At 51.7% G+C, this 21,709-nt stretch overlaps 5 protein-coding genes across 5 annotated transcripts; all 5 read right to left on the bottom strand.

Annotated features, from left to right (window-relative positions):
* Positions 693–3,203, bottom strand: LOC8076379 (scarecrow-like protein 9). Its single transcript, XM_002450024.2, has one exon. The coding sequence runs from the start codon at positions 2,905–2,907 to the stop codon at positions 988–990; it is 1,920 nt and encodes a 639-aa protein (XP_002450069.1). The 5' UTR covers positions 2,908–3,203; the 3' UTR covers positions 693–987.
* LOC8086037 (scarecrow-like protein 14) lies at positions 8,323–10,937 on the bottom strand. The gene has a single exon (XM_002450023.2). The coding sequence runs from the start codon at positions 10,646–10,648 to the stop codon at positions 8,495–8,497; it is 2,154 nt and encodes a 717-aa protein (XP_002450068.2). The 5' UTR covers positions 10,649–10,937; the 3' UTR covers positions 8,323–8,494.
* On the bottom strand, positions 11,523–13,907 carry LOC110435509 (scarecrow-like protein 34). The gene has a single exon (XM_021461122.1). It carries the CDS (start codon positions 13,680–13,682, stop codon positions 11,601–11,603), a length of 2,082 nt encoding a protein of 693 aa, XP_021316797.1. The 5' UTR covers positions 13,683–13,907; the 3' UTR covers positions 11,523–11,600.
* On the bottom strand, positions 15,288–17,817 carry LOC8076377 (scarecrow-like protein 34). The gene has a single exon (XM_021460996.1). It carries the CDS (start codon positions 17,573–17,575, stop codon positions 15,440–15,442), a length of 2,136 nt encoding a protein of 711 aa, XP_021316671.1. The 5' UTR covers positions 17,576–17,817; the 3' UTR covers positions 15,288–15,439.
* Positions 19,004–21,193, bottom strand: LOC110435678 (scarecrow-like protein 14). Its single transcript, XM_021461555.1, has one exon. The coding sequence runs from the start codon at positions 21,107–21,109 to the stop codon at positions 19,079–19,081; it is 2,031 nt and encodes a 676-aa protein (XP_021317230.1). The 5' UTR covers positions 21,110–21,193; the 3' UTR covers positions 19,004–19,078.

Genomic DNA, 21,709 nt, shown 5'->3' with positions numbered 1-21,709 from the left:
TACTCGTTTCTCCCTCCCCGTGCCCCTCCTTCGCCGCCTCTCCCTCAGCGTCGTCCTAGCCCCCTCCCCCCTCCTTGTTGTCCTCACCCTCGCTGCACCTCCTTATCCACCCTCTCCCTTAGCGCCATCCTCGACCTCCCCATCTCGTTGTCCTCAACCCCGCTGTAGGACCCCCCCCCACCCCCCCCCCCCCGCCTGGCCGCGGAGCTTAGGGCAAATCCTAGTGCGGCCTCGGCCGCACCTTCTTCCCCTCCCCATCCCACCGCGGCGAGCTTCGTGGCCATGGCGGCTTGGCCCTCCCTGGCTTGGGCACCTCTACCCCCGCAAGGGCCCCTAACTGCTCGAACCCTTCCCCATGGCCTGGCCAGCCTGCCTCCCCCCCGGCTAGCCTCTTCTATGCCTGACGGAGTTGGGAAGAAGAAGGGGAGAGACCGGAGAAAGAGGGCACGACTGTGAGGACACCAACGACCTTGTCATCTCCGACGCCAGCAAGGCATCTGCTAGAACCCTAGCCTCCTCCTTCCTCTTCGACGCGGGCGCAGTCTTCTTCCTCTTCCTCTTCGTTAGGCATGGGCGTGGGCATGTGGGTCACGCGGGCCCATCGCATAATGAACTTTGTGTAACCATTTCCCAAACCTGTTATGTCGGACATAAAATAGGAGTAACTAGCTAGGCTGAGAAGGAAGAGAAGCTAACTTAATTAAGGGCCTGTTTGGTTGAGTGCAGTAAAGTTTACTGGTCATCACATCAAATGTTTGGACACATGCATGAAGTACTAAATATAGACTATTTGCAAAACTAAAAATACAGCTAGAAACTAATGTGCGAGATGAATCTTTTGAGCCTAATTAGTTCATGATCGAACACTAATTGCTAAAATAAAACGAAAATGCTACAATACGTTGAACTTTAACAATCTCAACCAAACATTCCCTAAATGTTGTACGTTGAGGTAGCATGCATCATCGTTCGTTCATCGATGAGCGTTCAGCATGCAACCCATGTGGAGAGGCCATAGAGAACACGGCCTTTCCACCTGTGCAGCAGCCATCGCTGATCCTCGTCGACGACGAAGTCCCTATGGTAGTTGTCCTTCACCTTGTCCATCACCACCTTGACGACGTGAGGCTCCAGCGGCAGCTGCCTGAGCCCCGCGCGCTGGTTCCGCACCTGCCACTGCCGGTACGTCTCGGGGCGCTCCACGCGATCCGTGCCCTCGCACGCGACGACGTTCATGGCGGCGCGGCCGAAGATGTCCCTCTCCAGCAGCAGCCTCTCCGGGCTGTCTCGTGGCACGGTGGCGTCCAGCAGGTCGAACTGCGCCGAGTAGTAAAACATCGCCTCCCTGAACCGCGTCGGGAAGTAGGTGGTGCCGTAGCCGCCGCTGACGACGCCGTGGATGAACACGTCGGGCCGCATCCGACGGATGTTGCCGAGCACCTCGTCCCTGGGGCTGGGACGACGGCGGCGCCCAGGCCCGGCGACGGCGGCGCCGCTGATGATGTCGATCTCGTCCGCCAGCAGCCTGAAATGACAGAGGCTGATCACGACGAGCACCTCGGCAGCTGGATCGATGTGCAGGTCCTCGGGAGACACGTCCTCTCGCTTCGCCGCGATCCCTCGGAACGCGAACGGCACGCCGAGCTGGCGCGCGCAATCGCTGAGGCGGCGGCCGGTGTCCTCGATCTGGCGCGCCGGCCGGAAGCCAGGCTGCGGCAGGTCAATGCCGGTGATCCTGACTAGCTCTGGCGGACCGCCCTCCATTACCGCGAGGCTGCGCAGCAGTCCGGGCCACTGGAAGCCGTAGCCGAGGCCGTAATCGACGATGTGCAGGCGCCGGCGCCTGCGGCTGCTGGCGCCGCCGGCAACGGCAACGGCGTCGTGGATGGTCTTGTTGGAGAAGGTGAACGCCACTTTCTTACAGCAGCAGGCGGCCATGTAGAGGCGGTAGGCCCTGAGGAAGTCGGCGACGGAGGTGCGGCGGAGCATGAGCGAGCGGTAGAGGCGGCTGCCCGTGCCGGCGAGGCGCGCCTCCAGGCCCTCAGCGAAGCAGTGCGCCATCCTCTGCGCGGCGTCGCCCGTGGCCGAGGAGTGGCGCCGGATGTGCGCCAGGAGGTCCTGCGCGGCCGCGCGGTCGTCCGTGGCCACGGCCTGCGCGCACCGGAGCAGCAGCGCGTGCAGGTCCACCACCGTGTCAGTGGATGTAGTGCTGGTGCTGCGGCGCCTCCGCAGGCGTCGCCGGCGCTGCGTGGGATTGTCGTCGTCTACGCCCTGGCCCTGCTGCTGGTGCTGCGGCACGCCCTTCATCTTGATGCAGATGTCGTCGCGCTCGTGGATCATCAGTTGGTCGAACATCCGGCGAGCGTCGGCTTCGTCCGCCGGCTCGGCCGGCAGCATGAGTTTGGCGGCCCTGCGCGACTCTGGGTCCGGGTCGCCGTCGTCGTCCCTGGCAGCAGCGTGGCTGTTCTTGCAGGCGTGGTTGAGGAGCAGAGTGGAGTTGTTGGTTGACAATACTGATGGCAACAAGTTGGTGGCCTCCTGCATACCCTTGAGGAAGGCGGAGGTGGCCATGTCTGCTGCATTTGCATCCCTGCCGTTGCCGGTGGGCGAATGGTCAGAGTCGTCAGATGGCGAGGTGGTAGCACTAGCACTAGCAGAGGAGACGTCGGCTAGGATGTCGGCGAAGGGCTGCTGTGCGTGGAGCAGCGCGGGGTGGTCGGGGTACTGGTAGAAGAAGCTCTCAGCGTGGGCGTCCTCCTCCTCCATGAGCAAGTGCGAGATGTACGGGAGCACCATGTCGTCGTCGTCGTTGGGCGGCGCCGGCGGGAGGTCGAGGAAGACGGAGGGAGATGGTGGGTCGGGATGGACGAGAAACAAGTCGTCCGGTGGCAGTGGCGCGGCGGCCATTGGTTGAGGAGGATCGGAAGAGGCAACGGTACGTTGTATGTGTGAGGCTGTCAGTCAATGACTTTATATATACTAGGTACATCTCATCATGCCGCATGTCAATATCGGCGCGGCCGGCGGTCGGGGGCTGTGTTGTGTGTGTGAGCTGGGCTCGCCGCCGGAGTTTCCAGGCAAGTGCTGGATCGGAGACGTACTCGGAGGCGGCGGCGCATGGGATGGGCCTGCTTCTGCTTCACCCTGACCCTGCCTGTACACGTCACAGCTGATGATCCGTAAGTGGTGGGCAGCATTTTCCAGGCAGCTGCCCCTGCCTTTGTCGGAGTGTTGGACCCTCCACGTCCGTCCATCGACGTGAGTGTGTGCCGTGGGGTGGGCCCGCAGCTGTTGGACTAGCTCTTTCAATATTCAGAGGCAGCGAACCCGAACCAGTAAGGAATATTTCGTAAGTGGTAGGTAGGCGCGCGCTCTCTCTCTCTCTCTCTGGATCGATATATTATCTCTAGCACGACAGATTATTATACACTTTATATATATAGGTGCCGACCAAAAGTAATACACTTTAAGGACTTATAATTTAAAAGGGACATAGTATTTAATTACTCTGCTAGTTAGGCAACATGACACTGACTGAATTGAGGCCTTGTTTAGTCCCACCTAGAAATAAAAAAAAAAATTTCAAGATTTTCTATCATATCAAATCTTGTGTCACATCCATGGAGCATTAAATATATATAAAAATAATAACTAGTTGCACAGTTTACCTGTAATTTGCGAGATTAATCTTTTAAACCTAATTAGTCTATAATTAGATAATAATTATCGAATACAAACGAAAGTGCTACAGTATAAAAAAAATTTCACCCCAACAACTAATTGGGCCTGTTTAGATTGGAGATAAAAAATTTTTGGGTGTCACATCGGATGTGTCGGAAGGATGTCGGGAGGGGTTTTTAGAAACTAATAAAAAAACAAATTACATAGCTCGTCAGAAAACTATAAGACAAATTTATTAAGCATAATTAATCTGTCGTTAGCATATGTGGGTTACTGTAGCACTTAAGGCTAATCATGGAGTAACTAGGCTTAAAAGATTCGTCTCGCGATTCTCAACTAAACTGTGTAATTAGTTTATTTTTTATCTACATTTAATGTTCCATGTATGTGTCCAAAGATTCGATGGGATGGATGAAAAATTTCTAGGTGGGAACTAAACAGGGCCTAAGCAAGGCCAACAGGTGCACCTACTCCCCCTCCCCCTTGCAGCCAACCCACCTACCACAGGTGCACACACGAAGATTTGGGAGATCTTGTTCTCATGGGAACATAATGAATATCTTTGTAATAGTGTAGTTATGCTGGTGGCATTGTCAGCATAGGGGCTAGAAAAGATATATAAATGTATTTTTATAACAAATCTCTAGAGTGCAAATAAGATAGAGAAAAACTGTTGAAGAGTAGAAAAATATAAAAAAGCGATTTTATTGCAAATGACTCTACAAATGATGATTTAGACAGTGAGCTTTCGAAATATTCCTAGAGATACTCTTAGTGCTCTATAGACTACAACGTCTTTATATCCCATTTCCTGTTACATCCAAGTGAACTTGATTATATCTAACTTATAAAAACCTTGATGATAAGAAAAGAAATATTTTTGGGTTTACTATATCAAAGGAGTCAACTTTTTCCGCGATCGATCCGGTCATTAACCTATTTTTTATTAAGAGGAAATGCCAAAAGAAAGGCCAGAAAAGGTTCTCAAACTTACGCAACATCGATAATATCTGGCTGTTCCGCGCCCACTGGCAAGACATGTCGACAAGCGAGCTAGAGTAAGAGCCTAGCTACTACAACTATACAACACACCACATATGTAAAGGACTATACGACATAAGAATTTGCGACATAAGGCAAAGCATTTGGGCCACTTGGCCTACTCGACGTTTGTCACCAGCCGACGATGCCTAAGCCTCTCAGGGAAAGGCACTTGCATGGCTTCCTGCGTTGAAGGAGACAAAGGCGGAGCGAAGGCTTGTTGAAATTCTTTGAAGGACGCCTCATCAGGCTTCTCCGTCTCGATCTCAAGCTCGAGCTTTTGCATGAGCACCTTTCTCACCTGGGCGTTTGGTTTAGGTTCTATGTACTTACTTTTAGTAGCCAAACGGGGCACTTCATTTGGGGATGAAGTCATCATGAGCAACATACTTGGGATCCTTGGTGATGCATAGCCTGGGCGAGGATGCAATCACCGGCTGCTCGAGCGGCCAATTGAAGGCGTCGGTGAAGGACTACAAAGTACTCATAGAGCCATTAGCCCCAGAAGTATCCAGAGCCTCGGCCACTGGTGGAGCTTCTTGGAGGCAAAGCTGGGCTGCTGCCCACTGCTCTGAACAGGTTTCTAAAGCTAGGCTACAGTTAAGGCCTTGTTTAGATGCAAAAAGTTTTGGGATTTTGACACTGTAGCATTTTCGTTTTTATTTGACAAACATTGTCTAATTATGGAGTAACTAGGCCTAAAAGATTCATCTCGTGATTTACAAGTACACTGTGTAATTAGTTATTTTTTTATCTATATTTAATGCTTCATGCATGTGCCGTAAGATTTGATGTGATGGAGAATCTTGTAAAGTTTTGGGTTTTTGGGTGTATCTAAATAAGGTCTAAATTATTTAGAACCAAGCCCAGGCATCAGTATATATCCATTATCCAATCATGTTTGTTGTGTTTTGCCCCTCCTTTGTTTTATGTCAGGCTCCACTGCTGCATATGCGGCGACCCACAGGTATGCCCAGCTGAGGTCGGCGATTTGGGGGCATTAGGGGGCGACAGTTGCATGGGTGACAGGGAGCGAGGGGATGAGCTCCACCACCAATGGATCATCCGCAACGTCAGCAACCATCGATGTGTCAGCCTCCAGAGAGGCGGTTGCCTAAGAAGTTGGGCACCCAGACGCTTGCGGTCTTGCTAACTGGCTCACATTGAGCGAGGCAACAAGCTCATCCAATATTGGGTCACCCGAGCCGACCCACACGGGGAGTCCTGCACTCGCGTACATCGCCACTGCCTGCGGGTGTAGCTCGAAAAAGTGTTGACCATTGCAACTGCATCTCCTGAGTCCACCAGCAGCGTTGCACTAGAGGGCGTCCACACGTCTCAGACGCTCCACAAAGTTGCGAGAACTTGAATGAATCTAAGCCACAAATCAGCGGAAGCACCTAAGCGGATCCCGACAATAAGTAACCTTGTGGTTTTATGCAAGGCACCAAAAGCATCGGCCATAGAAGAGAGCCATGGTCGCGGGGCTCCTCTCTGATGCCTGTATAGTGCACCTAGGCGGCCAACACTTCTCCGGGCACGTCGGAGCATTCCTCGGTCCAGCACACACGCTAGCGCCTTATACCAGCTATCAACATCAGGTGCAGAGAGCCAGCGTCGTGAGTTGGTGGGTTCCCGCGGCCCGATTCTTTGGTGGATCGACAAGCGCGAGACCCCATCGCTCATGCCGCGAATGGGAAGTCCATGGATAAGCTGTGGTGTGGCTGACATCGCTTGCTTCACTTCATCGCTTTGCTGCCTCCAACTCGGCCGCGCGTCCTACCAGCTATGCCATTAGGCCACGAACAATATCACATGTGTACTAAGTGAACATGTGTTCACTAAATACACAATAGAACATTGCTAAATATATTATAGAACATCGTATATATATATATATATATATATATATATATATATATATATAACGGAACATCACTAAATACATCATAAAACATCACATCTGTACTAAGTTAACATCACTGAATGCACCATAGAACATCACTAAATATGTTATAGAACATTGCATATATATTATGTAAACATCACTAAATATATCATAGAACATCACATATATGTTACGCAAACATCGCAAAAAACACCATATAACATCATCATATGTACCACGAGAACATAAAAAACATCACGTATAACGCAATAACATAAGAAAAAACATATGATATCACTAGCATACTAAATATGAACATAAAAAATGAAATGTTCTATAATATATATATATATATATATATATATATATAATATTCTATAATATATTTAGTGATGTTCTATGGTGTATTTAGATATGTTCACGTAGTATAAATGTGATGTTCTAGGTATATTTTATGATGTTCTTTGAATTTTTTCTCTATTACACGTTTTAATTTTTTTTCTTATGCTTTGCTCCAGATTTAATTATTTTTATTTATGTTATATAATTATTTTATATATATATATATTATAATAACAGTTCCATGAAACTAAAATTATAATCCTGAAAAAATTTATTGTAAAGACAGAACATTATTTTTTAACCTAGAGCATCACATCTATTCAATACTAAAAGCTATCTTTATAGAATAAATATTTATTAATAAAATTTTATTTAAATATATTCATGTGGGGTCTTGTTTTGAAGCATTTATTATAAAAAATTTAATGGTATAATCAAAATCTAATTTAGATACTTGGATTAGTAGTTATAACTTTTTTTAGTTTGTAAAAAACGTTATGCAAGCAAATCAATTAATAGAATAAAAGATAAACAGACTTCTTCTCTGGGCGGTAGACTCACGGGTGGGCGTTAACGAGACGCACGCGGGAGTCTGCGAACTTTCACGTAAAACCAGGCGCGGAAACCAGGCTGAGAGTGGGGGGGAAACCAGGCGTGAGAATCATCGGACGAAGTTTTCTGTCCTAATGACCGGACTGTAGCAGTCGCCCATTTTTCCTGCCTCCATAGCTCTATCAAAGGAGTCAACTATTTATTGAGAAATAAGATGCAAGATCAGTATGTGTGGAAACTACTTAAATTAGCATGGGTGAGCAATAAAAATGGGCACGTACTAGTGGAGAGCCTGAAAAGTCACTTTTTCCTCTGGTGGGGGTGAGTGGGGGTAGCAATTTTTTTTAATTTTTGAAAAATTTTAAGTGCAAACTCTTAGGAAGTTAAATTCAAAATTTGCTATCTGGTCGGCAAATTTTGAAACGTCATGCGTGCTGACTGCATTTTCAATGGTTTTCCCTAGAGGTATGGTTGGTAGTTACGACTATTTTGGTGGGTGCCTTTTGGTGTTTTGTAGGCGCAAAGGAGCTAGGTCTATTGAGTATCTTTGGGTTAGGTTTTGTAGCTGCTGGAGGTGGCCTCTTGTTTCTTTCAATCGCCAGCATATATCTTCTGTTTTGATAGTAAACATATTTGCAGATACTAATATTTATAATGCAGCTAAATAAGTATCGTTAAAAATGATTCATAAAATATATTTTCAAAGTATGAGTCATAAATACTAGTAGTATTCTTTTTTAAAAAAAACTTAGTTAAACTAAGGAAGATTGGCTCAATCTAAATCTAGAATTGCATTCATCTTTTAGGATATGAGGGCAGCAACACACAACCAGGACCTTCAATTCGTTGGCACCACATTTACACAAGCTCTGCAGCAGCCTGTTCACAACTTGTAGTTAACCAAAGCACGAAAGGAACACAAAGCCTAATCAAGGATCTCACAAAGATACTATATATTATGGCACCGGCAGTGATGACTATGAGATACTACTACCTACCGTTGGCAACCCATGCAGACATGGCATAGAGTATGCGCCCCTTCCACCCTTGCAAGAGCCATTGCTGATCCACATCAATCACAAAGTCCTTGTGGTACTTGTCCTTAACCTTCTTGCTGATGCCCTTAACCATATCAGGATCCAAAGCCAGCTGCCTCAACCCTGCCCGCTCATTCCGCACCTGCCATTGCCTATACGTCTCAGGGCGCTCCACTCTATCTGAGCCCTCACAAGCAATGGCGTTCAAGGCGCACCGGCCAAAGAGCTCCTGCTCAACCAACACGCGCTCGTCGTCGTCGTCCCGTGGCGCCACCGCATCCATCATGTCAAACAATGCAGAGTAAAAGAACATGGCCTCCCTGAACCGTGTCACGAAGAAGGGCGCGTTGTACGAGCTGTTCTCGATGCAAAGGATGAACACGTCCGGCCGCATCTTACGAATGTTGCCGAGGACCATGTCCCGAGGGCTCAAGCTATCTATGTCGGCACCCTCATCCATCAGCTTACCGAAATGGAACAGACCATTGACGACGAGCACCTCGTCGTGCTCAATGTTGAGGTCGTCGACGGAAACCGTCTCCCACTTCGCCGCGGCGATGCTGTGGAACCTGAACGGGACGCCGTGCCGGCGAGCGAAGTTGGTGAGCCGGCGGCCGGTCTCCTGAATCCGAGCAGCTGGACGAAACCCGGGCTGAGGGAGATCGATGGCGGTGATCCTCACCTCGGGCGGCCCGCCTTCCCGGTTATTAGCCCAGTGGCCCAGCAATGTCGGCCACTGGAACCCGTAGTGCCCGCCGTAATCCACGATGTGCACCTTCTTCCTCCCGGCGATGGCCTTGTTGATGGCCATGTTGGAGAACTTGAACGCCATGGCCGTGAAGCAGCACGCCGCCAGGTAGAGCTGGTAGGCCCTGAGGAGCTCCACGGCGGAGTAGCCGCGCGCCATGAGCGACGACGACCCGTACACCTGGCTCCCCGTGCCGGCGAGCCGAGCCTCCAGGCCCTTGGCGAAGCAGTGCGCTAGCCTCTGCGTGGCGTCTCCCCGCGGCGAGGATCGCTCCCGGATCTTGCTCAGCAGGTCGGTGGCGCTGGGGCGGTTGCCGGCGGCCACGGCCTGCGCACAGTGGATGAGCAAGGTGCGCAGGTCCACGGCCTCGTTGGCGCTCCCTTTCTTCCCCTTCCTGCTGGTGGCGCTCTTTTTGTCGTCGACGTCCGTGCTGAGGGTCATGGCCACCATCTGCTCGTGCAGCGTCTGGTACCCGCTCTGGACGAACTCGTCCACCATCTCGATTTCCTCTGTTTCACACGCCAGCAGCTTGCAGCTCCTCCTGCCTGTCGTTTCGTCCTCCTCCAGGTCATCACCGCCCCAACCAGCATGCCTGTTGTTCTTGCGGCCCCTGCTGCTGCCATTGCTAGCACTCTGTTGGAGCAACAGTGACGACGGCATTCCATTTCCATCCACCTGCGGCTTCACCAAAGTCTTCTTCGGTTGGCGGACATGCCACAACTTTTTGTGGTCACCGTCCCCGGAGACGATGGGCATGAGGAGGCTGTTGGTAGTGGTGGCGGGCAAGAACTTGCTGGCCTCCTCCATGCCCTTGAGGAACGCCTGGTTGAGCATGTCCATGCTTACCGTGCCACCGCCGAACATGGTGGAGGAGGCCAGCGCGTCGGTGTTGGCGAATGCAGGGTTGCCAGCAGGGAGCTTGTCGGGGTACGTCCGACAAAGGAGCAGCTGGGAGAGGTCGACTGGATCGTAGGGCCAGGTGGCGTTGGCGAATGCAGGGGAGCCAGCTGCAGAGGCCGGCGAGAGGGTAGTCCCTCTACTGTTGCCGGCATTGGAATTGGAATTGGCACCGGCGGAGGATTTGGTGGTGGTGCTGGCAGCCGCGGCGTCGGAGAGGATGTCGGCGAATGGTTGCTGGGCTTGGAGTAGCGCGGGGTGGTCCGGGTCGAAGAAGCCGTCCATGTCCTCTTCCATGAGCATGCGCGAGATGAAGGGGAGCACGAGGTCGTCATCGTCGTCCTGCAGCTGCAGCTGCAGGGCAGGGCAGTCGAGGTCGAGGCGAGGTGTTGGGGGAAGGCTGAGGAAGTCCGACGGAGAGAAGGGCTGGGAGTCGGCGAGCTCCGCCGGCTCGGCAGCCATGGCTGGGACCCCGGCCGGGAGGCGAAAAAAAAAAACTGAACCTTTATGCCGGCCGGCGACTGCCTGCGCATTAGTCGCTCACTGCACTGGTGACGGGAGACATGGATTTGATGGAACGGAGCTTTTCGTTAAACAACAGGGGAAGCTGAGCTGGACTGGACCTTGACGACGCCGGGGCGGGACGGGTGAGGACTGGGGAGCAGCAGCAGGTTCCCGGAACCGGAACGAGGAGGCCGCCAGATGCGACCGCGACCGCAGCAGAGTCAAGGAAATGTTTGTTTTTCTTTTCCCTGAGGCCTTGTTTAGTTCGCAAAAATTTTCAAGATTCCCCGTCACATCGAATCTTTGGTCATATGCATGGAGCATTAAACAAAGACAAAAATAAAAATTAATTACACAGTTTACCTGAAATTTGTGAGATGAATCTTTTGAGCCTAGTTACTCCGTGATTGGACAATGTTTGTCAAATAAAAACGAAAGTGCTACGGTAGCCAAAAAGACAAAATTTTGCGAACTAAACAAGGCCTGAGCAGAGCAGAGCAGAACAGACGACTGTAGACGATGGAAACGCCTGAAACGCACGAGCAGCCGAGAGAGCAGACAGTCAAGTCCCACCTGATGGTTAATGTAGAAAGGGTCTTCTTTGACACTGAACCTGAACGTTTGCCATGACGATTCTAACACCTTGAGAAATTCACCTACCACAGCGAACTCTCAACTTATTACAGACTAGTGACTGCTAATTATCAAATATCAATTCTAACTGCAAAGGGAGTTTTTGCAGTAGTGACTGCTAATTATCAATTCTATCTGCTTAGACCCTCCATGGTGTTAGACTAAAGTGAAGCTTAAAACGGAGAGTTTGCTGAAACAAAAAAAAAACAGTACAACCTAATATAATTAAGCATGTCACATAGTATATTACAAGGACATGAGTCTTACGTGTTGCTAGCTAGCTAAGATTTGAGATAGCATCCTCGTTTGCAACCCAAGTGGACATAGCATAGAGTATGCGTCCCTTCCATCCCTGCAGGATCCATTTCTGATCCACATAGACGACAAAGTCCCTGTGATAGTTATCCCTAACCTTGTCACTCACAGCCTTAACAATATCCGGATCCAGTGGCAACTGCCTCAATCCAGCCCGGTCGTTCCGTGCCTGCCACTGCTTGTACGTCTCAGGACGCTCCACCCTATCAAACCCCTCACAGGCAACGGCATTCAGAACACGCCCTCCAAAGAGGTCCTGCTCGACCAGCAAGCGCTGGTCATTGTTCCGTGGCGCCGCTGCATCCATCATGTCAAACATGGAGGAGTAGTAGAACAATGCCTCTTGGAACCGTCCTAGAAAGTATGGCGCGTTGTGTAAGCTGTTCTCGACGCAGAGGATGAACACATGCGGCCGCATCTTCTGAATGTTGCCCAGGAGCACATCCCTAGGGCTTGGACTGTATATGTCATCGATGCCCTCATCCATCATCCTGCCAAAATGGAAGAGGCCATTGACGACGAGCACCTCGTCAGGTTCAAGGTCGAGGTCGTCGGCGCAGACCGTCTCCCACTTTGCCGCGATGCAGCGGAACCTGAAGGGGATGCCACACTGACGAGCAAAGGTACTGAGCCGGCGTCCTGTCTCCTCAATCCGAGCAGCCGGACGGAACCCTGGTTGAGGGAGGCCAACGAAGGTGATCCTCACCTCCGGCGGTCCTGCTTCGTCTTCGTCCCAAGTTTTTGTCCCCCAGAAGCCAAGCAGGGTTGGCCAGTGGAACCCGTAACAATGCTCGCCGTAATCGACAATGTGCAGCTTCTTCTTCCTCCTACTTGTACTACCAGCCACAGCCTTGCAGATGGTTAGGTTGGAGAACTTAAACGCCATCATCTTGAAGCAGGAAACCGCGAGGTACATCTGATAGGCCTTGATGAATTCCATGGCCGAGGTGTGCTTCGCCATGAGCGACCTGTACAGCTGGTTTCCGGTGCCTGCGAGCCGTGCGTCGAGTGCACGGGCGAAACAATAGGCCAGCCTCTGTGTGGCGTCTCCCGTAGGCGAGGAGTGCCGCTTGATCTTGCAAAGCAGCTCGGTCGCCTGAAGGCGGTTTCCAGTGGCCACCGCATGTGCACACTGTAGGAGCAAGGCGTGCAAGTCCACCACCACCTCCTCCTCCTCCTCCTTGCTGCTGCTGCTCGCCGCCATGGTAATGGTAGGCTTCTTTTTCCCCTGCTTCGTCCTGGCCTTGTGCTCGGCCTCGCTGTCCACGGCGATGCTCATGTCCATCATCTTGTCGAGCAGCGACTGGTACCCAACAAGAACGAACCTGTCGACCATCTCCCCTGTCTCCTCTGGCTCCGGCGCTACCACCTTGCTTTTTCTGCCTGCCTCGGCCTCCAAGCTGTCGTTGTCCTCCTGGTGGTTATGGCGTTTCTGTCCAGCGGCAATGCCGTGTCTGTCCCCGGACTCGGAGATGGTCTCCAAGTGGAAGTGGGTGAGGAGGGTGTTGTTGGTGGGCAAGAACTTGTTGGCTTCTTCCATACCCTTGAGGAACGCTTGGTTCAGCATGTCCATGGTTACCCTGCTCGTCTCGCCGGCGCCACCACCGGAGAAGAGCGCGTCGTGCTCTCCAACGTCGTCGCCAGCACTAGCAGGCGCCGTCGTCGCGGTCTTAAGCTTGCCCCCGTTCTGCCAGAATCCCACGCTGGCGCTCGCGTCCTGGACGTGCAAGGAAGCAGTCCTAGTCGTAGAATAAAGGAGCTTCTGGGAGAGCTCGACCGGGTCGTAGGGCCAGCAGGTCACGCCGTCCAACACGGTGGCGGTGGTGTCGGAGAAGCACGGCGAGAGGGTGAAGCCGCTGGTGCCTACTCCGCCACTAATGGTGTTGGCGACGGACAGGATCTCAGTGGAGGTCTGTGAAGCTTGGTGGTTTGCCGGGTCCTGATGGTCGTCATCGCGGTGCGGGGCAGGAGTCGGGGACAGGTTAAGAAAGATGGAAGGAGAGAAGGGTTCCTCGTCGGGGATGTCCTCCGGCTCGGCTGCCATTGTCGGCCGGCGGTCACCACCTACTTCACTAGTGGTACGGTGGAGGTGGTGTTCCCTGGTGATCGGTGAAGACGAAGAACAAGACGGAATGGAGGGACAAGAATCAGGGCAGGTAGGCCTGGTTGGTTGTCAAAACTCAAAAGACAGGCAATGCAAGGAGAAGGGAAGGTTCGGGGAAGGCAGACGACAGATGCGACCGGCTACCCAACTGCATCCTGTGTGTATAGACTACGTACAGTGGACGGTGGACTAAAGGAAGCCGATCGAGATGAAAACGATTTCTTCTGTCACTACAAATATTTGAAAAAATGGAAACGCCGTACATACCCCCCTCAACAGCGATTAATTTCTACTGATGAGTGCTTTTGACGAATGTCTGGTCACTTTAATTTGTTCACTGCACACCATCAAGTTTTTCTTTCATACTGCCTCTAAGTCGTTTTGGCTTTTCAGAGATCGATCCATAAAATTTTATTATATATTTAAACATAAGTATATATCTAAATGTGTAGCGAGAGATATCTATCCACAAAAGCCAAAGTAACTTATAATCAGAAAAAAAAAATCTTCAAGCGACTGGACAGCTGGCCGCCGGGCTCGCCATGGTCTCGAGGCCGCTGATCGCTGCTTCCTCTGCGACCAAGCGCCAGAGACAATTGACCACATACTCTCATTCTGCCCATTCACCAGAGAGGTCTGGTACCTCGCGCTGCAGGCGATCGGCCTCCAGTTGCCACTACAGTCTCGAACAACTCTAAACTGGTGGCGTAGGCTGCAGAAGCTTGCAGAAGGTGCGCAGCGGAAGGGGCTGGACTCTCTGTTTGCCTTGGTTTCGTGGCAGATTTGGAAGGAAAGAAATGCAAGGTGCTTCAGGGAAGCGACGACGCCGGTTGCGGAGCTGCTGCAACTCATCGCTGCTGAATCGATGCAGGGGCAATGGGGTTAAGGGCGCTAGCTGATTGCTAAGTACCTGAACTCCATCGTTTTGCAGTTTTGCTTACTCGCTGTTGATAGTTTCTTTAAGATGTAGCGTCAAGGTTCCCCGGCAAAGCCGGTCTTTTATACTCAAACTATTTTCTCCTTAATGCAGCAGTGATACGCAATTCTCTTGCGTATTCGAGAAAAAAAAAACTTATAATCAGAAATATTAGACAATGTGACGAACTGAATGAAATACTATCATGGCACATATAGTTCTCGTTTATCAAAGCTCCCAGCTGCTCCGTCTCCCTCTTCTTGATTACTTTGTAACTTACTGTTCACGAGTCCAAAAGGCGCGCTCCGGCTTCGGCCAACATACACCGTGAAAACAAAAGTAGCCAAAGGACTATACATTTGGTCAAGGCCTTGTTTAGTTTCTCCGAAAAGCTAAATTTTTTTATAATTTTTCGTCACATTGAATCTTATGGCAAATACATAGAGCATTAAATATAAATAAAAAATAATTAATTATACAGTTTGTCTGTAATTTGTGAGACAAATCTTTTGAATCTAGATAGTCCATAATTGGACAATAATTGTCGCATACAAACAAAAGCGCTACAGTAACCCGAAAAGTGTTCGCAAGGAAATTGTAAACAAGGCCTAAGTCGAAGTCACGTGAAATCAAAGAAGAAACATGAGAAGATGTTTATGCATGTAATTTTACAAGACATTAGTTACTATGGCACTAATTATTCTCCTATATAAGCTATTAGTTTGTGAAACCATGCATGTTTCAGTGAAGTCAAGACTAGTCGTCACAAGATGGACATTAATTAGCTCTGGGAGAGCTGAGTATGATCTGCAACCCATGTGGACATGGCATAGAGGATACGTCCCTTCCACCCTTGCAGAAGCCATTGTTGATCGACATCAACCACAAAGTCCTTGTGGTAGCCATCCTTCACCTTCCTAGTCAGATACTTGACCGTATTAGGATTCAGGGGCAGCTGCTTCAGTCCTGCCCGGTGGCCTCGCACCTGCCATTGCTTATACGTCTCAGGACGCTCCACCCTTTCAGAGCCCTCGCAAGCAATGGCGTTCAGCACACAAGCCCCCAGGATGTCCTGCTCAACCAGCAGTCGCTCCTCGCTGTCCCGCCGCGGGGTCGTCGTCTCCATCATGTCGAACATTGCCGAGTAGTAGAACAGCGCCTCCCTGAACCGTGTCACGAAGAAGGGCGCATTGTAGGAGCTGTTCTCGACGCAGAGGATGAACACATCAGGACGCATCTTCTGGATGTTGCGGAGAACCATGTCCCTAGGGCTTGTGTTGTCAATGTCCACGCCCTCGTCCATCAATCTCCCGAAATGGAACAAGCCATTGACGACGAGCACCTCGTCGTCGTCGTCGTCGGGCTCAATGTCCAAGTCGTCGGCGCAAACCGTCTCCCACTTGGACGCGACGACGCTGCGGAACCTGAACGGAACCCCACGCCGGCGAGCGAAGTCGCTGAGCCGCCGCCCGGTCTCCTCGATCCGAGCTGCCGGACGAAAACCAGGCTGCGGGCAGTCGATGCTCGTGATCCTCACCTCAGGCGGCCCGCCGTCCCGATCCTTGGACCAGGCCTCCAGCAAAGGTGGCCAGTGGAGGCCGTGATGGTCGCCGTACTCCACGATGTGCACCTTCTTCCTCCCTGTAATATTAATGGCCTTGCAGATGGCGATGTGGGCGAACTTGAAGGCGATCATCTTGAAGGAGCAAACCTCCAGGTACAGCTTGTAGGCCCTGAGGAAGTCCACACCACCGGATCCGGAGGTGCGCCTCGCCGCCACGAGCGCCCCCGTGCCGGCGAGCCGCGCCTCGAGCGCCTCGGCGAAACAGTGCGCCAGCCTCTGCGAGGCGTCTCCCCTAGGGGAGGACCGCTGCCTGATCTGCCGGAGCAGCTCGGTCGCGCTGCGGCGGTCGCCCGTGGACACGGCCTCCGCGCAGTGGGTGAGCAGGGTGCGCAGGTCCACCGCCTCGTCGCCCTGTGATGCTGACTTCCTCTTCGCTTTCCCGTTGTTGTTGTTGTCGTTGCTGATGCTCAGGCCGTGCATCTTCTCAATGGCCATCTCGTATCCTTGGACGAACACGGCGTCGACCTGCTCGCCGTTCTTCTCCGGCTCAGGTGCCAGCAGCTTGTTGCTCCTCCTGCCGGTGTCGTCGTCGTCGTCGTCCCAGTTGTGCCGGTTCTTGCAGCCTCTGCCGCTGACTCTGCCATAATCCACCACACTACTGATGGGTAGGTGCTCTCTGGAGGTGGCGTCGGGTCCAAAAATGGTGGTGGTGGTGGTGGGCAAGAACTTGTTGGCCTCCTCCATTCCCTTGAGGAACGCCTGGTTGAGCATGTCCATGGTAACCGCCACCCCGCCGTCTCCGATGCTCGAGCTCTGGATGGTGGCGGTGTCGCCGGCATTGAAGAACGCGCGGGCCTGGCCGCATGCACTGGCGCTGCCTTGTCCCACTCCTGGTCCCGGCGAGGAAAAGGAGTTGGCAGCATCAGCGCCGCCGGTGAAGCCATGGACTCCGACTCCCGTGCCGGAGCGTGTCCTAGAAAAGAGCAGCTCGGAGAGCTCGACTGGATCATAGGGCCAGGTGGCGTCGGCGAATGCGTCGAAAGCAGAGTTGGTGGTGACGGGGCCGGAAACAGAGTCGGTGGCGGCCGCGGGAGCCGAGAGGATCTGGGCGAAGGGCTGCTTCGCACGGAGGAGCGCAGGGTGGTGGTCGGGGTACTCCTGGTACAAGATGGCGTCGTCGTCGGTGCCCTCCTCTTCCATGAGCATGCGGCTGATGAACGGGAGCACCTGCAGGTCGTCCTCGCCGTCTCCTTCGCCGTCGGGGTGGTGGGGATGGGGCGTCGGAGGCAGGTCGAGGAAGAGCGAGGGGGAGAAGGGCTCCGGGTCCGCGACATCCTCCGGCGTTGCGGCCATGGCCGGCCACCAGACGGGCTCTAAAAACAGTTGGATCGAGCTTAGCTCTTGGGCTGGTGAATGAGCTCGCTCGCCCGCCTCTGCCTCTCAGTGGCACTGGCAGGCACCAACTCTCTCTCTCTCTCTGACACAGATCGAGCCAGTCTCTCTCTCTCTGGTGAATGGCAAGCAATATGGAAGGGTCCAGCACAGTCGAAGAAGAAGGGTCCAGGAAGGTGCAGAGAAGTGCGATCTCAGCTGTCGTCAATGTCTTCCCTTAGTTAGTTAAATTACACTACTGATGACGACGACTGCAGCGAATGAAGGAAGGAAGGAAGGAAGAAGAAATGCCACTTGGGTGGGTCCAGCGCAAAATTCAATCCAACGACATGTTCATCTGCACCTTAATTGCCTCGTCAGTCACAAGTCATGAGCACAGAAATGCAAATTGAATATCCTTTCTGAGCACTAACTGACTAACTACAGAAAAAAGAAGAAAAAGGAAGTCTTTTTATTTTAGGTGGCGAGTCCACTCATGAACAAAATGTTGGCCTCGCCTCGTATCAACTGTTTGGTTCCACTGACTTCTCTCTCTCTGCTCAGCCTAACCATTCCCTTTTTGTCCAACAGCCACATCGAATCACTGAGCAGGCCAACAAAGGAGTGAATCAATTCAAATCTCTCATCGAATCACAGACCCTCTGGGCTCTGGTATGAGATTTCAGCCCAAGCAATTTTGGGAGAAAAATGGTGAAATCCTATCAGACCGAACCCTCTAGTATTGATAAGCAGAGCAGAAATATTGTCCAAAAAATTAAGAACCGATTCAAATGAGGTTCAACTAAAACCAAAATTTGCACAAAGCTTCCAGAGGGTGATCCTCGATAAACAAGATTTATTTTGGGATGGAAGAACGTGTTAATGTTCAAGAAACACTGAATATGCATGGAAAGCAACGTACATAACATGACCAGAGAAGAAGCACCATACCTTCCTCGCAATGGCGAAGCTATGTTATAGTTTGTGGGTGCAAATGCACCCACAAGAATTTAAAAAATCACTATTAAAATCAAATTTTCACCATGGTTGTTGCTTATATTTTTATATATATAAGAGAAATGCACTACCCTCTAAATTGCTCTAGCTTCGTCACTGCTTCCTCAGTCTGTCGTGACATATACAGTGAATTAACAACACCACAAGAGTCTTCATCATGACCAGTGGCGAAGTTAGAGCAAAGTAGCGAAAGATACACTTAACTTGTGGGTGTATATACATCTTTCGTGAGGAGTGCATATATAATGAAAATTTAGACTTAATTATTGTTTTTATAATTTTTGGAGGTGTATTTGCACCCCTTAGTTAACATATAGCTTCTGATCATGACAAAAGGAAAAAAAAAACAAGAAAAATTAAAAACGTGGTTGCACATAAAAACAGAGCAGCAGGTTAATCTGAAACAGAGCAACAGGTTAGTCTTTTTTTTTTTAAAAAAAAAGGATCTGTAGTGTCACACAATTTGTGCTACAATTCTGATGAGATAGTGTTGTCATCTGCAGCAGCCCACGTGGACATGGCATAAAGTATGCGACCCTTCCAGCCTTGTAGAAGCCAATTGTTTTCAACGTCAATGACGAAGTCCTTGTGGTACTCGTTCCTCATCTTCTCCCTCAGGATCTTCTCAGCATTCGGGAAAAACGGCAGCTGCCTGAGCCCTGCCTTGCGGTTCCGCGCCTGCCACTGCCGATACGTCTCCGGCCGCTCCACCCTGTCGGCTCCTTCACAGGCGACGACATTCAGGGCGCACCAGCCGACGAGGTCACGCTCCACCGCCACGCGCAGGTCACTGTCCCGCGACACCGTCGCATCCAGCATGTCAAACATGGCCGAGTAGTGGAACAGCGCCTCTCGGAACCGTGCTACGAAGAATGGCGTGGCGTACGAGCAATTGACGACGGAGTGGATGAACACGTCCGCCGCCGCCGCCGGCGGCCTCATCATCTTCCGGATGTTACGAAGCACCACGTCCCTAGGGCTCGGGCGGTGTATGTCGTCGTCAATGCCAGCCTCATCCATCAGGTTCTCAAACTTGTTGATGCTGTTGACGACGAGCACCTCGTCGGCGTCAATGTCGAGGTCATCGGCACGTACCGTCTCCCACTTGGCTGCGATGCCGTGGAACTTGAACGGCAGACCACACTGGCGGGCGAATTTGCTCAGTCGACGCCCCGTCTCGTCGACTCGCGCGGTTGGGCGAAACCCGGGCTCGGGGAGGTCGATGCAGGTCATCCTCACCTCCGGCGGCCCGCCTCTCCGGTTCGCCAGGTAGTGCAGCAGATTCGGCCACTGGCAGCCGTAGAGCACGCCGTAGTCGACGATGTGCAGCTTCTTCTTGCCGGCGATGGCCTTGCTGATGGTCATGTTGGAGAACCTGTAGGCTGTCATCTTGAAGCAGGAGACGGCCAGGTAGAGCTGGTACGCCTTGAGGAACTCCGTCACGGAGGTGCTGCGCTTCGCCACCAGCGAACTGTACAGCGTGCTCCCCGTCCCGGCTAGCCGTGCCTCCAGCCCCTCGGCGAAGCAGGACGCCAGCCTCTGGTTCGCGTCCCCTCTCGGCGACGACAGCTTCTTGATCTGCGCGAGCAGCTGGGCTGCCGTGGCATGGTCGTCCATGGACACCGCCTCCGCGCAGTGGATGAGCAGCGTACTGAGGTTGCTGCTGTTCTTATTATTAACCTCCTTGGTGGTGGGCGTAGTGATGCTCAGGGTCTTCATTTTGTTTACACACAGGTTGTACCCGTCGATGACCATCTTGTCGACCATCTCGCCGGTCTCCTCCGGCTCCGGCGCCATCAGCTTGCTCTTCCTGCCCGTCTCGCCCCCCTCCTCCAAGAAGTCATCATGCCGCCTGTTCTTGCGGCGGCCTCTGCTATTACCATGACCATGATTAGTTTCTCCGAACAGTAACGCTCCATCCTTGTTGCTGCTACTGCTGCTGGTGCCAGGCAACAACTTGTTGGCCTCTTCCATGCCCTTGAGGAAGGCCTGATTGATCATGTCCTCCATGCTCACTCTGTTCTGGACATGACGACTCTGACTGCCTTTGTCCGTGCTCTGAAAGAATTGGGATCCTGCTTCTTGAGCAGCACCGGCCGTGAGCCGCTGGGTGAGCTCGAGCGGATCGTAGGGCCAGGTGGCGGTGGCGAACGCGGGGACGACGACGTTGACATAGGAGGAGGACGAAGATGGCGATGATGGCGTGAAGGTCGTACCGCTCCCGTTGGCGGAGCCGGAGCCGGAGCCGGAGAGGATGTCGGCAAAGGGCTGTTGGGCCTGGAGCAGCGCCGGGTGGTCGGGGTAGTGGTAGAAGAACCTGTCGTCGTCCATGTCCTCCTCCATGAGCATGCGCGAGATGTAGGGGAGCACCAGGTCGTCCGTCAACAACGGCGGGTCGTCGTCATCCCCTTCGACGCGGGGAGTCGGTGGCAGGTCGAGGAACACAGACGGGGAGAAGGGCTCCGGTTCGCCGTCCTCCGGCGCGGCGGCCATGGCCATGCTCGGCCGAAGCTTTGTTTGACCTGGGCGGGCGGCCACCGGCCACCGGCAGTATGATGTACGATTGCTTTTTCTTGACTTGACTTTGTGCTCTGTAGATGAGATGAGATGGCTAGATAGAGACACACAATATTAAGACCTCGTTTAGTTTCCAAAAAATTGTGCTAAATTTTTCAGATTTTTCGTCACATCAAATCTCTAGATACATGTATGAAGTATTAAATATAGATAAAAATAAAAACTAATTATATAGTTTAGTCAGAATTGACAAGATAAATTTTTTAAGCCTAGTTAGTTTATGATTGAAAAATATTTGTTAAATACAAACGAAAATGCTACAGTGCCGATTTTAAAAAAAAAAGAACTAAACAAGGCCTAAGACAGGATGACTCATCCAAGGCAGGCTACATAGCTAGCCAGAGAAGCAAAGCAGTTATATTAATAATTAACAACATCACTTGCATCACATGGGTGTGCACATGAGTGAGACATGGCACGTTTAGCACGCACGGCACAAAGAAACACAGGGTAGGAGGTATTTGATCTCCTTCCTGCATGCCCATTCGTATTGTATATGATGATTCATACCATTTGTCGTCC

Source organism: Sorghum bicolor, chromosome 5 (genome assembly GCF_000003195.3).
Source record: "Sorghum bicolor cultivar BTx623 chromosome 5, Sorghum_bicolor_NCBIv3, whole genome shotgun sequence".
NCBI classification, from domain to species: Eukaryota; Viridiplantae; Streptophyta; class Magnoliopsida; order Poales; family Poaceae; genus Sorghum; species Sorghum bicolor.
This window is presented reverse-complemented; position numbering and strand designations above follow the sequence as displayed.

Excerpts from the sequence above, each read along its gene's own strand:
- LOC8076377 (XM_021460996.1), bottom strand. The coding sequence starts at position 17,575 with ATGGCCGCAACGCCGGAGGATGTCGCGGACCCGGAGCCCTTCTCCCCC.
- LOC8076379 (XM_002450024.2), bottom strand. The coding sequence starts at position 2,907 with ATGGCCGCCGCGCCACTGCCACCGGACGACTTGTTTCTCGTCCATCCC.
- LOC110435509 (XM_021461122.1), bottom strand. The coding sequence starts at position 13,682 with ATGGCAGCCGAGCCGGAGGACATCCCCGACGAGGAACCCTTCTCTCCT.
- LOC110435678 (XM_021461555.1), bottom strand. The coding sequence starts at position 21,109 with ATGGCCATGGCCGCCGCGCCGGAGGACGGCGAACCGGAGCCCTTCTCC.
- LOC8086037 (XM_002450023.2), bottom strand. The coding sequence starts at position 10,648 with ATGGCTGCCGAGCCGGCGGAGCTCGCCGACTCCCAGCCCTTCTCTCCG.